This window comes from Entelurus aequoreus, linkage group LG27 (assembly GCF_033978785.1).
Source record: "Entelurus aequoreus isolate RoL-2023_Sb linkage group LG27, RoL_Eaeq_v1.1, whole genome shotgun sequence".
Classification (NCBI taxonomy): Eukaryota; Metazoa; Chordata; class Actinopteri; order Syngnathiformes; family Syngnathidae; genus Entelurus; species Entelurus aequoreus.
In genome coordinates, this window is record NC_084757.1 from 5190880 (window position 1) to 5207834 (window position 16955).

The window sequence follows — 16955 nt, forward strand, 5'->3', positions numbered from 1 at the left end:
AGTTCTGAGGTAGGTTGTGTGTGTTTTTGCAAGGATCAACAGAATGAAGGGATCAACACTCTGACATTTATTGTTAAAAAAAATACAAAACAAAACATATTTACAAAGAATGAAAAAGCAACTGTTTTCCCAGTTTTGGTGTGGAGGGTTGTTGCAGAAGCAATTGTTATTTTTGTGTGCCAAAAATAGTTTAAAAAAAAAAATTTACAAAGAAAAAAGCATATTTACAAAGAATGAAAAACCATGTCCATGTAAACGTGACTGACATACATTTGAGCAGTCACTCACAATCCTGGCACTGCCATTGCTCCTTTCGGCATTTCCCACATGTATAATTTTTCTGTCTACCTAGACAAACTGCCCCTAACAGCCTCATTACCATAACAAAATGAGTGATTAGTGTATTCGGGAAAAGTGTCGGGCCAAATGACCCCTCTCTGGGTCTTCTAGGTAGACAGAAAAATGCTGGGACTTCTAGTGCTATGGACTGGACTCTCACACTATTATGTTAGATCCACTATGGACTGGACTCTCACTATTATGTTAGATCCACTATGGACTGGACTCTCTCACTATTATGTTAGATCCACTATGGACTGGACTCTCACACTATTATGTTAGATCCACTATGGACTGGACTCTCACACTATTATGTTAGATCCACTATGGACTGGACTCTCACTATTATGCTAGATCCACTATGGACTGGACTCTCACACTATTATGTTAGATCCACTATGGACTGGACTCTCACACTATTATGTTAGATCCACTATGGACTGGACTCTCACACTATTATGTTAGATCCACTATGGACTGGACTCTCACACTATTATGTTAGATCCACTATGGACTGGACTCTCACACTATTATGTTAGATCCACTATGGACTGGACTCTCACACTATTATGTTAGATCCACTATGGACTGGACTCTCACTGTTATGTCAGATCCACTATGGACTGGACTCTCACACTATTATGTTAGATCCACTATGGACTGGACTCTCACACTATTATGTTAGATCCACTATGGACTGGACTCTCACTGTTATGTCAGATCCACTATGGACTGGACTCTCACACTATTATGTTAGATCCACTATGGACTGGACTCTCACACTATTATGTTAGATCCACTATGGACTGGACTCTCTCACTATTATGTTAGATCCACTATGGACTGGACTCTCACTATTATGTTAGATCCACTATGGACTGGACTTTCACTATTATGTTAGATCCACTATGGACTGGACTCTCACACTATTATGTTAGATCCACTATGGACTGGACTCTCACTATTATGTTAGATCCACTATGGACTGGACTCTCTCACTATTATGTTAGATCCACTATGGACTGGACTCTCACACTATTATGTTAGATCCACTATGGACTGGACTCTCACACTATTATGTTAGATCCACTATGGACTGGACTTTCACTATTATGTTAGATCCACTATGGACTGGACTCTCACACTATTATGTTAGATCCACTATGGACTGGACTCTCACACTATTATGTTAGATCCACTATGGACTGGACTCTCACACTATTATGTTAGATCCACTATGGACTGGACTCTCACACTATTATGTTAGATCCACTATGGACTGGACTCTCACACTATTATGTTAGATCCACTATGGACTGGACTCTCACACTATTATGTTAGATCCACTATGGACTGGACTTTCACTATTATGTTAGATCCACTATGGACTGGACTTTCACAATATTACGTCAGACCCACTCGACATCCATTGCATCCGGTCTGTGTACCGAGGATGTGGTTGTGGCTTGTGCAGCCCTTTGAGACACTTGTGATTTGGGGCTATATAAATAAACATTGATTGATTGATTGATACGAAGGCTGCTCTGCTTGCGGTGACACGTGTGTTCTTCCAGGTGAAGTGTGACCAGTACTGGCCCGGTCGTGGCACCGAGACCTACGGCATGATCCAGGTCACCATGTTGGACACTGTGGAGTTAGCCACCTACAGCGTGCGCACCTTCGCCCTATACAAGGTCTGCCCTCCTTTGGTGTGTGTGTGTGTGTGTGTGTAGTTAGTAGGGTTGTACGGTATACCGGTACTAGTATAGCACCGCAATACTAATTCATCATATTCGGTACTACACTGACTCTAAAAAGTACCGGTTTTAACGGGCAAGACGGTGTGTCGTCACGTGGTGACATTGCTGGTTTTACGAGCAAAGGAGCATGTTCGGCAGCGCGCACACACAGAGTACTTACAAGCAGACACAGTGTGTAGACAGAAAAGGGAGAATGGACGCATTTTGGTGTAAAAAGTAAAGATAAAGGTGAAGTTATAACAGTGTTTTTCAACCACTGTGCCGCGGCACACTAGTGTGCCGTGGGATACAGTCTGGTGTGCCGTGGGAGATTATTTAAATTCACCTATTTGAGTTAAAAATATTTTTTGCAAAGCAGTAGTTATAGTCTGCAAATGATGTGTTGTTGTTGAGTGTCGGTGCTGTCTACAGCTCGGCAGAGTAACCGTGTAATACTCTTCCATATCAGTAGGTGGCAGCCGGTAGCTACTTGCTTTGTAGATGTCGGGAACAGCGGGAGGCAGTGTGCAGGTAAAAGGTATCTAATGCTGAAACCAAAAATAAACAAAAGGTGAGTGCCGCTAAGAAAAGGCATTGAAGCTTAGGGAAGGCTATGCATAACAAAACTAAAACTGAACTGGCTACAAAGTAAGCAAAAACAGAATGCTGGACGACAGCAAAGACTTACTGTGGAGCAAAGACGGCGTCCACAATGTACATGACGTGACAATCGACAATGTCCCCACAAAGAAGGATAAAAACAACTGAAATATTCTTGATTGCTAAAACAAAGTAGATGCGGGAAATATCGCTCAAAGGAAGACATGAAACTGCTACAGGAAAATACCAAAAAAAGAGAAAAAGCCAGCAAAATAGGAAGCGCAAGAAAAGAAGTAAAACACTACACACGGTAAAACAGCAAAAAAGTCCAAATAAGACAGGGTGTGATGTGACAGTTGGTGACAGTACACCTACTTTGAGACAAGAGCTATATTGATGCATGCTTGGTTATGCTTTAAAGTCATACCCAACAATTGCGACGGCGACTTTTTACTCTCAACTGAGTTTAGTTTTTTTTACGATTTCTGAAGGTGGTGTGCCTCTGCAATTTTTCAGCGCAAAAAATGTGCCTTGGCTCAAAAAAGGTTGAAAAACACTGAGTTATAACACTGAAACACCCTCAGGAAGAGCTGCTTTAAGACAGTGGTCCCCAACCACCGGACCGATTGGTACCGGGCTGCACAAGAAATAAAAAAAATAATAGTAATTCAAAAAATTAATAGTTATTTTTTATTTTTTATTAAATCCACATAAAAAACACAATATATAGATTATATATCAATATAGATCAATACAGTCTGCAGGGATACAGTCCGTAAGCACACATGATTGTATTTCTTTATGAAAAAAAAAATAAAATAAAAATAATTTATTTAATTTATGTACCATATTTAGTGTAATAACCATATTCCCGTCATAGTTAATGTACCTCTAATTTACTATATTTACATCATATTTAGGTAACCTGTAGTGTACCATCTCCTGAAGGAATCAATAAAGTACTATCTATCCATCTATATTTAATTTACTTTTAAGCTACCATATTTACATCATATTTAATGTACAGTGCATACAGTATATCATATTTAATGTACAGTACCTGTAATGTACAATATTTACGTCCTATTTAATGTACCTCTAACTCACTATATGTACGTCATATTTAGTTTACTTGTAATGTATCTGTAATATACTATAGTCACATCATATTGAATGTGCAGTACATCTAATGTACAGTATGTATATCATATTTAATGTCTGTACCATATTTAGATTAGATGATTCGTAATTTACCATATTCACATCATGTTTAGTGTACTTTTAATCCATCATATTTACAGTGTACTTAATGCATAATAATCTCATGTACAATATGTAATATTGACGTACCAACATCATATTTAATGTACAGTACCTCTAATGTACCATATTCACATCATAGTTAATGTACCTCTAATTTACGATATTTACATCGTATTAAGGTAACCTGTAATGTACCATATTTAATGTACCTTATTTACATAATATTTAATGTACAGTGCATCTAATGTATAATATGTATCATATTTAATCTACAGTGCCATATTTACTTCTTATTTGATGTATAGTGACTCTAATGTACCATATTTGTCATGTTTAATGTATCTGTAATGTACTATATTACTCTAATCCCCATTTCATCATAATTAATATACTGTATTTGCCTGATATTAAGTGCACCTCTAATCTACTGTATTTCATTCATAGTCAATGTACTAAATGTTTTTTAATGTATTGTATTTGCAGAATGTATATGTCATACACCAAATGTACATTAATGTACCACATGTAATCCTATTTACTGTAATTGCATCCAATCTAATGGTTTACATACCTCCCTTGTCAGAATGGCTCCAGTGAGAGGAGAGAGGTCCGACAGTTCCAGTTCATGGCCTGGCCCGACCACGGAGTGCCTGAGTACCCCACCCCGACGCTGGCCTTTCTTCGCAGGGTCAAAGCCTGCAACCCCCAAGATGCGGGCCCCATGGTGGTGCACTGCAGGTGATAAACTAGCAAACTAAGAGCTTGCAATCATGTACGTTAGCCAACTAGTTACTAGCTAATAATATACTTTATATTTATTTATTTATTATTTATAATGTTATTTATTTTTAATTTATTTTTTAAAATTGTATTTAATTTTTATTTATTTATTTGTATCTTTTTATTTTTTCAATTTTTTTTAATTTTTATATTTATTTATGTATTTATTTATTTTTTTAATACACTGTAGCACTTTGAGGTTGTTTACTCAATGTAAAGTGCTTTTTACAAATAATATCTATTATTATTATTATACATTAACCAACTAATAGCTAGCTAAACATAATATACAGTTGTTAACTAATAGCTTGCTTATAATGTACAGTAACTAACTAATAGCTATCTATAATATACCGTAGTTAACTGGTAGCTTGGTAATAATATAGAGTAGTTGACTACTATGGAGATATATTAGTTAACTCATAGCTTGCTAATAATGTGCAGTATCTAACTAATAGTGAACTAATTAAAAACAGTAGCTAACTAATAACTTGCTAATATACAGTAGTTAATGTTAACTAATAGCTAGCTAATGCACAGTAACAAACTAATGGATAGCTAATTAATATACAGTAGCTTACTAATAGCTCGCTAATAGTATACCGTAATTAATGTTAACTAATAGCTAGCTAATGCACAGTAGCTAACTAATAGCTAATGAATATAAAGTACATAACTAATAGCTAGCTCATAATATACAGTAGTTAATGGTAACTAATAGCTAGCTAATGTACAGTAGCTAACTAATGGCTAGCTAATGAATATATAGTAGCTAACTAGTAGCTCGCTAATAGTATATCATAGTTAATGTTAACTAATAGCTAGCTAATGCACAGTAGATAACTAATAGCTAGGTAATAATATACATTAGTTAATGGTAACTAATAGCTAGCTAATAATAAACATTAGTTAATGGTAACAAATAGCTAGCTAATGTACAGTAGCTAATTAATGGCTAGCTATTGAATATATAGTAGCTAACTAGTAGCTAGCTAATAGTATATCATAGTTAATGTTAACTAATGTCTAGCTAATGCACAGTAGCTAACTAATAGCTAATTAATGTAAAGTAGATAACTAATAGCTAGCTAATAATATACATTAGTTAATGGTAACTAATAGCTAGCTAATAATATACATTAGTTAATGGTAACAAATAGCTAGCTAATGTACAGTAGCTAACTAATGGATAGCTATTGAATATATAGTAGCTAACTAGTAGCTCGCTAATAGTATACCATAGTTAATGTTAACTAATGGCTAGCTAATGCACAGTGACTAACTAATAGCTAGTTAATGTAAAGTAGATAACTAATAGCTAGCTAATAATATACAGTAGTTAATGGTAACTAATAGCTAGCTAATGTACAGTAGCTAACTAATGGATAGCTAATGAATATACAGTAGCTAACTAATAGCTCGCTAATAGTATACCGTAGTTAATGTTAACTAATAGCTAGCTAATGCACAGTAGCTAACTAATAGCTAATTAATATAAAGTAGATAACTGATAGCTAGCTAATAATATACAGTCGTTAATGGTAACTAATAGCTAGCTAATGTACAGTAGCTAACTAATGGATAGCTAATGAATATACATTAGCTAACTAGTAGCTCGCTAATAGTGTATCGGAGTTAGTTATCTAATAGCTAGCTAATGTACAACAGCTAACTAATAGCTAATAATATAAAGTAGATAACTAATAGCTAGCTAATAATATACAATAGTTAATGGTAACTAATAGCTACCTAATGCACAGTAACTAACTAATGGATAGCTAATTAATATACAGTAACTTACTAATAGCTCGCTAATAGTATACTGTAATTAATGTTAACTAATAGTTAGCTAATGCACAGTAGCTAACTAATAGCTAATGAATATAAAGTAGATAACTAATAGCTAGCTCATAATATACAGTAGTTAATGGTAACTAATAGCTAGCTAATGTACAGTAGCTAACTAATGGCTAACTAATGAATATATAGTAGCTAACTGGTAGCTCGCTAATAGTATATCATAGTTAATGTTAACTAATGGCTAGCTAATGCACAGTAGCTAACTAACAGCTAATTAATGTAAAGTAGATAACTAATAGCTAGCTAATAATATACATTAGTTAATGGTAACTAATAGCTAGCTAATTATATACATTAGTTAATGGTAACTAATAGCTAGCAAATGTACAGTAGCTAACTAATGGCTAGCTATTGAATATATAGTAGCTAACTAGTAGCTCGCTAATAGTATATCATAGTTAATGTTAACTAATGGATAGCTAATGCACAGTGACTAACTAATAGCTAATTAATGTAAAGTAGATAACTAATAGCTAGCTAATAATATACAGTAGTTAATGGTAACTAATAGCTAGCTAATGTACAGTAGCTAACTAATGGATAGCTAATGAATATACAGTAGCTAACTAATAGCTCGCTAATAGTATACCGTAGTTAATGTCAACTAATAGCTAGCTAATGCACAGTAGCTAATTAATATAAAGTAGATAACTGATAGCTAGCTAATAATATACAGTCGTTAATGGTAACTAATAGCTAGCTAATGTACAGTAGCTAACTAATGGATAGCTAATGAATATACATTACCTAACTAGTAGCTCGCTAATAGTGTATTGTAGATAATGTTAACTAATAGCTAGGTAATTCACAGCAGCTAACTAATAGTTAATAATATAAAGTAGATAACTAATAACTAGCTAATAATATACAGCAGTTAATGGTAACTAATAGCTAGCTAATGCACAATAGCTCACTGATAGCTCGCTAATTAATAGACAGTAACTAACTAAAAGCTTGCTAATAGTTTCGAAAATCTTTAGAATAAACAAACCTGGAAGTGTGGTAAGGTAAATTTAAAAAATGTCAGGATAATCGGAATAAAGAAAGAAAAGGTAAGCCGTACTATAAAGTCAGGAGGAGAATAAGAGTAATAAGTGAAGATAATAGAAGGAAAGTTGAAGATATCCTCACTAGAATGAGATTATGACATAAATCTAAGTAGCCCTTTGCAATCAATAGGGGACCATAAGACAGGGCACGGTCACATCTAAGTAGCCCTTTGCAATCAATAGGGGACCATAAGACAGGGCACGGTCACACTGTAAACAAAGGAAAAGTCATCACGTCGCCACATCTCCTCGCTTTAGCGCCGGCGTGGGCCGCACGGGCTGCTTCATCGTCATCGACGCCATGTTGGAGAGGATGAAGCACGAGCAGTCGGTGGACATTTACGGCCACGTGACGTGCATGCGGGCCCAGAGGAACTACATGGTGCAGACGGAGGACCAGTACGTCTTCATCCACGAGGCCCTGCTGGAGGCGGCGACGTGCGGCCTCACCGAGGTCCCCGCCCGCAACCTGTACGTCCACATCCAGAAACTGAGCCAGGTTCCACCCGGAGAGGCCGTCACCGCCATGGAGCTGGAGTTCAAGGTAAGTGCCGACCCGAACGTCTTCAGCGTCGCGAACGGCACGCCGCTAACCGCTTGTCCCCGTGCAGAAGTTGGCCAACTCCAAAGCACATACCTCCAGATTCATCAGTGCCAACCTGCCGTGCAACAAGTTCAAGAACCGCCTGGTGAACATCATGCCTTTCGAGTCCAGCCGGGTCTGCCTGCAGCCGATCAGAGGCGTGGAGGGCTCGGACTACGTCAACGCCAGCTTCGTCGACGGCTACAGGTAGGGATGATGTTTGATAAGAAATTATCGAGTTCGAGCCTATTATCGAATCCTCTTATCGAACTGATTCCTTATCGATTCTCTTATGGAGTCCAGATAGGTTGTTGTATATGGAAAAAAACACACAATATTTGGTTTAACAAAAGCTCACTTTTATTATATAAGACAAAAATAAAATCGAATAAAAAAATAAATATTGACTGTTACCCCCCTAAAAAAATAAAATAAAAAAAATAAATATTGACTGTTGTTACCCAAAGTATATTAAGTGGGATTTTTCAGAAAAACATATATATACAGTAACACAAAAACAACCTGTCTCTGTGATCACTATATGTGTATAAATAATAATATAGTGTTAAATAAAATCAGTCCCTTGGGCACAAAACTGAAAATAATACAGCTCTCCAAAAAGTGCACTTCTGCTGCTATTGGAACATAACTGTTTGTTATGATGCTTTGACATTTTTGCACTTTATTTCTTTATTGAAAGACAATTCCATGAAGAGAAAAAGTTGTTTGCAAATGTGGTTACAATGCTAAAAAATGAAAAGTTAAAGTTAAAAAAAGAAATACCGTAATTTCCGGACTATAAGCCGCACCAGCTAAATTTAGGGGAAAATACAGATTGCTCCATTTATAAGCCGCACCCGACTATACAGGTAAGCCGCAGGGTTTTGATGTGTAATTAGCGTAGTATATAGGTGTTCCTGCTACCACGGAGGGGATTGTCGGGACAGAGATGACTGTTTGGGAACGCAAAGCGTCCCATTTATTAACAATAAATCTTTCAATCATTCAATCAAACTTTCACATCTTTGACATGGCGAACAGCATTCGTGCAGAGTACAAATAATACGACGGTGCAAAGTAATACAAAGTGCTCGCCTGTACGTTATCAAAATAACCAGCCTACCGGTATATGAAAAGTCAGTCTTTAATCATTGTGTCATCGTCTTCCTCCTGCGTACTAAAACCACCGAAATCCTCTTCGTCGGTGCCGGAGAAGAACAGGCCGTATATAAGCCGCACCCTTGTATAAGCCGCAGGGACCAGAACGAGGGGAAAAAGTAGCGGCTTACAGTCCGGAAATTACGGTACACTTTATTGAGTTAACATTATTTCTTTATAGGGGGAAAGATGTGATGTTATGAGCTAGGGAACATAACAACTACACTACCCATCATGCAACGGGAGTGACGAGCATGCGCGGTAGCCCCAAAAAGTGTTGTTGCATGTCGTCACCCGTGAAAGTAAACGTCAAGAAGTCAGCCAACACGCCTCGTCTGCATTATTTATAATTAGACAGACAACACATATACAGTGTGATTTTGTAACGTTTACAAGGAAAGAAAAACAAAAGTTCAAAAAGGGAGATATGTTGTATATATACAGTTATGTTCATAATAATAGCAGTGTGTTTAAAAAGCTGTGTAAACCTCAAAATTCTTCAAATAAATTGTATTTTAATGAACACAAATGCATTGGAGAGACTGCACATTCTATTTCAAAGCCAGAATATTGGAAAAAAGTTTGACAATGTTTTACAGAAAGTCAAGAAATATAAAACAAAAAAATAGCAGTGTTGACATCTTTCTTTATAAAACTCAAATCTACTGTATAAACTAAGAAAGGCTTGCAGATTCAACTTTCCTTAGAATTATTAACTATAATTTAGTTGCATAACCAGGGTTTCTGATAACTGCTTCACATCTGTGGCACATGGAGTCGACAGGTATTGCAGCCCAGGACAATTGTACCACGTTCCACAATTCCTCTGCATTTTTTTGGTTTTGCCTCATGAACAGCATTCTTTATGTCAGCCCACAAGTTGTCAATGGGATTAAGGTCCGGGGATTGTGCTGGCCACTCCATTACTTGAACTCTGTTTGTCTGGAACCATGATTTTACTCGCTTGCTGGTGTGTTTGGGGTCATTGTCTTGTTGAAACACCCATTTCAAGGGCATTTCCTCTTCAGAATAAGGCAACATGACTTCTTCCAGTATTCTGATGTACTAAAACTGATCCATGATCCCTGGTATGCGGGAAATAGGACCAACACCACAGTACGAGAAACATCCCCATATCATGATGCTTCACCGTCTTCACCGTGTACTGGGGCTTGAATTCAGTGTTTGCAGGACGTCTGACTAACTGTCTGTGGCCCTTAGACCCAAAAAGAACAATCTTACTCTCATCAGTCCACAAATATTACGCCATTTCTTTTTAGGCCAGTCAATGTGTGCTTTGGCATATTGTAACCACTTCAGCACACGTCTTTTTTTTAACAATGGGACTTTGCGGGGGCTTCTTGCTGGTAGCTTGGCTTCACGTAGACGTGGTCTGATTGTTCCAGTACTCACAGGTCTGATTGTTCCAGTACTCACAGGCCATCTTAGATCTTCTTTCATCCTCCTGGAGCTCATCATTGGCTGAGCCTTTGCCATTTTGGTTATTCTCCCATCATTTCAATAGTCGTTTTTCTTTTTCTTCCTCGTCTTTTTGGTTTTGGCTGCCATTTTAAAGTGTTTGGTATCATTTTAGCTGAACAGCCTATCATTTTCTGCACTTCCTTATAGGTTTTCCCCTCTTTTATTAAATTCTTAATCAAAGAACGCTCTTCTTCTGAACAGTGTCTTCAACGACCCATTTTACTCACAAATGCACAGCCAGCATGTGCAGCGTCAGTTGCCTTGATCCTAAAATAAGGGCCACTTCTTTACCATATTTTTTTTTACACATACATAATCAATGATGTCACTTATGGAACACAGAACTGCTATTTTTTTGAACAAGACACTTTCAGTAAATGATTCAGTTTCACAGAATCAGCAGCATGCACGTCATTCCTGTTGGGTCTGTTGGTTTTCTAAACCTTTACTAAACCTTCTAGAAACTTACTTGCAGTGTAGAAGTTGAAATTCCAACAAAAACAGGGATTTACCTTGCTAGTGATGTGGGACTGCTATTATTTTGAACACAACTGTATGTATGTGCTGCGGTTGCTTTAAGAACGTGGCGACAGCTGCCGTAAAGGAGGTGCGTTGCTAGCCTGGTTGTGTCATGTCTGTGATTATGTTTTGTTGTAGTCATGTTCGGATTTGGTTTTGGACTTTTTGTGCACTTTATTTGTCACCATAGCAACCATTAGTTTCACCTGGTTCACATTGTCATGTCACGCACCTGTTCACCTGTCTTGTCACGCACCTGTTTTCACTGATCACGTCACTATTTAAATTTGTCTGTTTCTGTTGTTCGTCCTGGCGTCCTCGCACTTTTTCATCACCCTGATTCATGTCATGTTCACAGTTCTTTACCAAGTAAGTTTTTGTTTATTATTGCCACAGTTTGTGTTTTTGTTTTATTGTTCATAGTTTTTGCCATTGTGCAAGTTTTGTTTTCATAGTCAAGTTGTTACCTCCGCTGTGAGCGCCTTTTGTTTGCTTCCTTTTTTTGTAGTTTATTAGTGTCAAAATAAATCATGTATTTAAATTCACGCCTTGTCCGCGCCAATTTTCCTTTACCTTCCGGAGAAGCAAAACCCAAGAACCCAGTCATGACAGGTTGCTATGTTTCCGGTTGGTCGTAAAAGTGTTCGTCATGTGTTTGTACCCTGCTCAAATCTCTCAGTAAAGTTATTAATTGGATTACCGTTTTTTCCGCACCATAAGCCGCACCTAAAAACCACAATTTTTCTCAAAAGCAGACAGTGCGGCTAATAACCCGGTGCGCCTTATATATGGATTAATATTAATATTTATTTTCATAAAGTTTAGGTCTCGCAACTACGGTAAACAGCCGCCATATTTTTTCCCCGTAAAAGAGGAAGCGCTTCTTCTTCTACGGTAAGCAACCGCCCCCATAGAAGAGGAAGCGCGTCTTCTTCTACTGTAAGCAACCGCCAAGGTGAGCACCCGCCCCCGTAGAAGAAGAAGCGCGCGGATATTACGTTTCATTTCATTTGTGTGTTTCTGTAAAGACAACAAAATGTCTCCTACTAAGAGACACGCGTACAAGGTTCCACTGACTTTTGATATTCATGTGAACCGCACTGTGGATACAACGGGAACACGTACGGTGAATATTCGCACCACAGGGAATGAGAAGTGGTTCTAGCTTGCCATGCTAACGGCCAGAAACTTCCACCCACGGTGATATTCAAAAGGAAGACCTTGCCAAAAGAGAACTTTCCAGCCGGCGTCATCATAAAAGCTATCTCGAAGGGATGGATGGATGAAGAAAAGATGAGCGAGTGGTTGATAGACGTTTACGCGAAGACACCGGGTGACTTTTTTCACGCAGCGCCGTTCCTGTTGATCTATGACTGCATGCGCGTCCACATCATCGATGGTGTCAAAAAACAAGTGAAGCACACCGAAGAAGAATAATTCGAAGGATTTGTGGATGAGTAATAACTTCAGAAAGTGAGCTTTAAATGTTTATTTTGTGTGTTGTGTGACACTAACGTATGAGCAACGTTGAGTTATTGATGTTGCTATTGCTCTGCACTATTTTGAGTGTTACTATTTTTGTGATTGCACATTTGTACATTACATTTTGGGAGTGAACAGAGTTGTTAGAACGCTGGTTTGTGATATATTATTAAAGTTTGACTGACCTATCTGACTGTTTTGTTGACATTCCCTTTAGCGTAGCGTAGGTGCGGCTAATAACACGGGGCGGCTAATAGGTAAACAAAGTTTTGAAATATTCCGTTCATTAAACGTGCGGCTAATAACACGGGGCGCCTTATGGTGCGGAAAATACGGTATATTGTTTAGAACTTTATTATTCCATTGTTTTTCCTGCTTTCCCTATCTTCGCCTAATGACTGAGCTACGTGACGTCAATTCTTGTGATGTCACAAGGAGCATTTCTGGTCGGGACGGGATTCGTTCCGAGGGACTCGAATAAAGAACCAACTCTTTTTCTTTACTATAGCGGTCTCGATAACGGGTACCGGTTCTCAAAAAGGGATTCGAGTCCGAGGACTCGGTTCTTTTCTTATCGAACAACCGGGAAAACCGGTTTCGAGTATCATCCCTAGCTACAGGCGAGTGTGCCGAGACGAGGCGGCGCCCGTAGGAGGAGAGGTGCGCCTCTAATGAGCGTGGGCCTTTCCTCCAGGAGGAGTCCATCACACTCTGCCGCCTCTCCTCCTCCTGAGGCGTTGACTGTCCAAACAAACGGGTCGTACCGACAGGCCTGTTTTCCTTGCTGTAATTGGACATGAGGTGACAGGTCGGCTAACAAATGAAGCTTTCCTCACATCCGAAATACACGCGCGTCTGTTTTCGCGCTGCTGCCACTCTGACCCGCGATGCGAGACAGCGTTGGGCAAGTTGCTTCCAAAGTTAGCACATTTAAAGTTACCGGCATTCAAAATGAGTTCATTTTGACAGTTTTTACTCTATAATCCCTTCCAAAAGGCCAGGCGAAGACTAGGGATTGGTTCCGAATCCGGTACTTTTTTTCCTACCGATCCTACCATGCAACGATTCACGTAAAATCCAACAGTGTCATGTTAAGGCAGTGATTTTCAACCACTGTGCCGCGGCACACTGGTGTGCCGTGAGATATTGTCTGGTGTGCCGTGGGAAATTAGGCAACTTCACCTAATTCAGGGGTCACCAACGGGGTGCCCGCGGGCACCAGGTAGCCCGTAAGGACCAGATGAGTAGCCTGCTGGCCTGTTCTAAAAATAGCTCAAATAGCAGCACTTACCAGTGAGCTGCCTCTATTTTTTAAATGTTATTTATTTACTAGCAAGCTGGTCTCGCTTTGCCCGACATTTTTAATTCTAAGAGAGACAAAATTCAAATAGAATTTGAAAATCCAAGAAAATATTTTAAAGACTTGGTCTTCACTTGTTTAAATAAATTCATACATTTTTTTACTTTGCTTCTTATAACTTTCAGAAAGACAATTTTAAAGAAAAAATACAACCTTAAAAATGATTTTAGGATTTTTAAACACATATACCTTTTTACCTTTTAAATTCCTTCCTCTTCTTTCCTGACAATTTAAATCAATGTTCAAGTACTTTTTTTTTTTTATTGTAAAGAATAATAAATACATTTAAATTTAATTATTCATTTTAGCTTCTGTTTTTTCGACGAAGAATATTTGTGAAATATTTCTTTAAACTTATTATGATTAAAATTCAAAAAAAATATTCTGGCAAATGTAGAAAATCTGTAGAATCAAATTTAAATCTTATTTCAAAGTCTTTTGAATTTCTTTTACAATTTTTGTTCTGGAAAATCTAGAAGAAATAATGATTTGTCTTTGTTAGAAATATAGCTTGGTCCAATTTGTTATATATTCTAACAAAGTGCAGATTGGATTTTAACTTATTTTAAACATGTCATCAAAATTCTAAAATTAATCTTAATCAGGAAAAATTACTAATGATGTTCCATAAATTATTTTTTTAATTTTTTCAAAAAGATTCGAATTAGCTAGTTTTCCTCTTCTTTTTTTCGGTTGAATTTTGAATTTTAAAGAGTCGAAATTGAAGATAAACTATGTTTCAAAATTTAATTGTCATTTTTTTCGTGTTTTCTCCTCTTTTAAACCGTTCAATTAAGTGTAAATATCATTAATTATTAATAATAACATAGACTTAAAGGTAAATTGAGCAAATTGGCTATTTCTGGCAATTTATTTAAGTGTGTATCAAACTGGTAGCCCTTCGCATTAATCACTACCCAAGAAGTAGCTCTTGCTTTCAAAAAGGTTGGTGACCCCTGACCTAATTGGTCCCAAAAATATTTTTGGCAAATCAATAATTATAATAATGTGCCGTTGCTTAGTGTCTGTGCTGTGTAGAACTCGGCAGGGTAAGCACGTAATACTCCATGTCAGTAGGTGGCAGCAGGTAGTTCATTGCTTTGTAAAAGTCGGAACGTGTCGGGTGAGACGAGGATGGTTTGTTGTGATCCCAATATGCAGACCACAGCGGGAGGCAGCGTGCAGGTAAAAAGGTATGCGGTGCTTAAACCAAAAATGAACAAAAGGGAAAGGAAAAGGCAATGGCTATGCCAGGGGTGTCCAAACTTTTTCCACTGAGGGTCGCACATTGAAAAATCAAAGCAAGCGGGGGCCATTTTGATATTTTTTATTTTAAAAACCAATAAAATATATGTATAAAAAATATACATTTAGGCTTCCACTCAGGCTTGATCCCGGGGACCCCAAAGGGTTTTGGTCCAAAAAATACAAAAAATGTGTCATTATTCAGTATTATTATTTGTGTTATTATTCAAGTTTTTAAATCTCTAGATCAACATCTATCTGTCAGTATAACATTTTTTAAAGATTTAAATTGTATGTCCTTTTTGTCAAAGAAAACCCTTTTTTTAAATGAAAAAAAACACAAAATATGCAATATTTTCACCCAATAAAATTTTGAAGTGGGATATTTGAGATTATATAATAATAGGAGCCTTAAAAAGGTCAATAACTCATAACGCCATTGATTTTAATTCATTATTATTTTTTGAGCAATGACACTTAAAAACTAATCACACTAAAATTATTGGGGATCCAAAAGGGTCCTACTCATTAAAGTGTTAAAAATAAATTATAATTATTATTTTTTTTACTGTTTACTTTTAACACAATAATCCCGAGATCAACTTCAGATCTATCCGTCAATTATAAGTTTTATTGTTGTTTATGTTTTTTGTTTGTTCGTTTTAGGCCCTTTAAAAAAAACAGCTCGTTTTTTTACATGGCAAACACAAAATATGCAACATTTTCCCCCAAAAAATATCTCAAAATATTTAATGTGACGTAATTGGAGTCTTGAATAGGTCAATAATTCATAATGACATTGATTTAGATTCATTATTATATTTTAAAGAAAGAAACAGCCTACATGGCAGCTTTGTGTGATTAGAGTAAACATTGCAACATTTTCTTGTTACATTTCACCTGTTTGCTCTTTAAATACCACTTTTAATGTTTTTTAGTTTTTTCAATCGTATTTTTAAAATGTGCCGTGGGGCCATTAAAAAATGACCTGCGGGCCGCAAATGGCCGCACTTTGGACACCCCTGGGCTATGCAAAGCGAAAGTAAAACTGAACTGGCTACAAAGTAAACAGAAACAAAATGCTGGATGACAGCAAAAACTTACGGCGTCCACAAAGTACATCTGTACATGACATGACAATCAACAATGTCCCCACAAAGAAGGGTAGCAACAACTGAAATAGTCTTGCTTGCTAACACAAAGCCGGTGCGGGGAATAGCGCTCAAAGGAAGACATGAAACTGCTACAGGAAAACACCAACAAAACAGGTAAGGCCACCAAAATAACAGTGCAAGACAAGAAGTAAAACACTACACACAAACAAACTCAAAAAAAGGCGCGACGACCTAGTGGAGTTATATTTTTTAACATTTTCTGCTGGTGGTGTGCCTCTGTATTATTTTTTAATGAAAAAAATGTGCCTTGCCTCAAAAAAGGTTGAAAAACACTGGGTTAGAGCAGTGTTTTTCAACCACTGTGCCGATACAGTCTGGTGT

General features: G+C 37.3%; 1 protein-coding gene across 1 annotated transcript in view; it reads left to right on the plus strand.

Annotated features, from left to right (window-relative positions):
• Positions 1-16955, plus strand: part of ptprfa (protein tyrosine phosphatase receptor type Fa) — a 195216-nt gene that overhangs the window by 159821 nt on the left and 18440 nt on the right. The window contains 4 exon segments of the mRNA XM_062038655.1: positions 1914-2033; positions 4525-4679; positions 7889-8174; positions 8242-8420. Of these exon segments, the coding sequence (XP_061894639.1) occupies positions 1914-2033; positions 4525-4679; positions 7889-8174; positions 8242-8420 (740 nt within the window).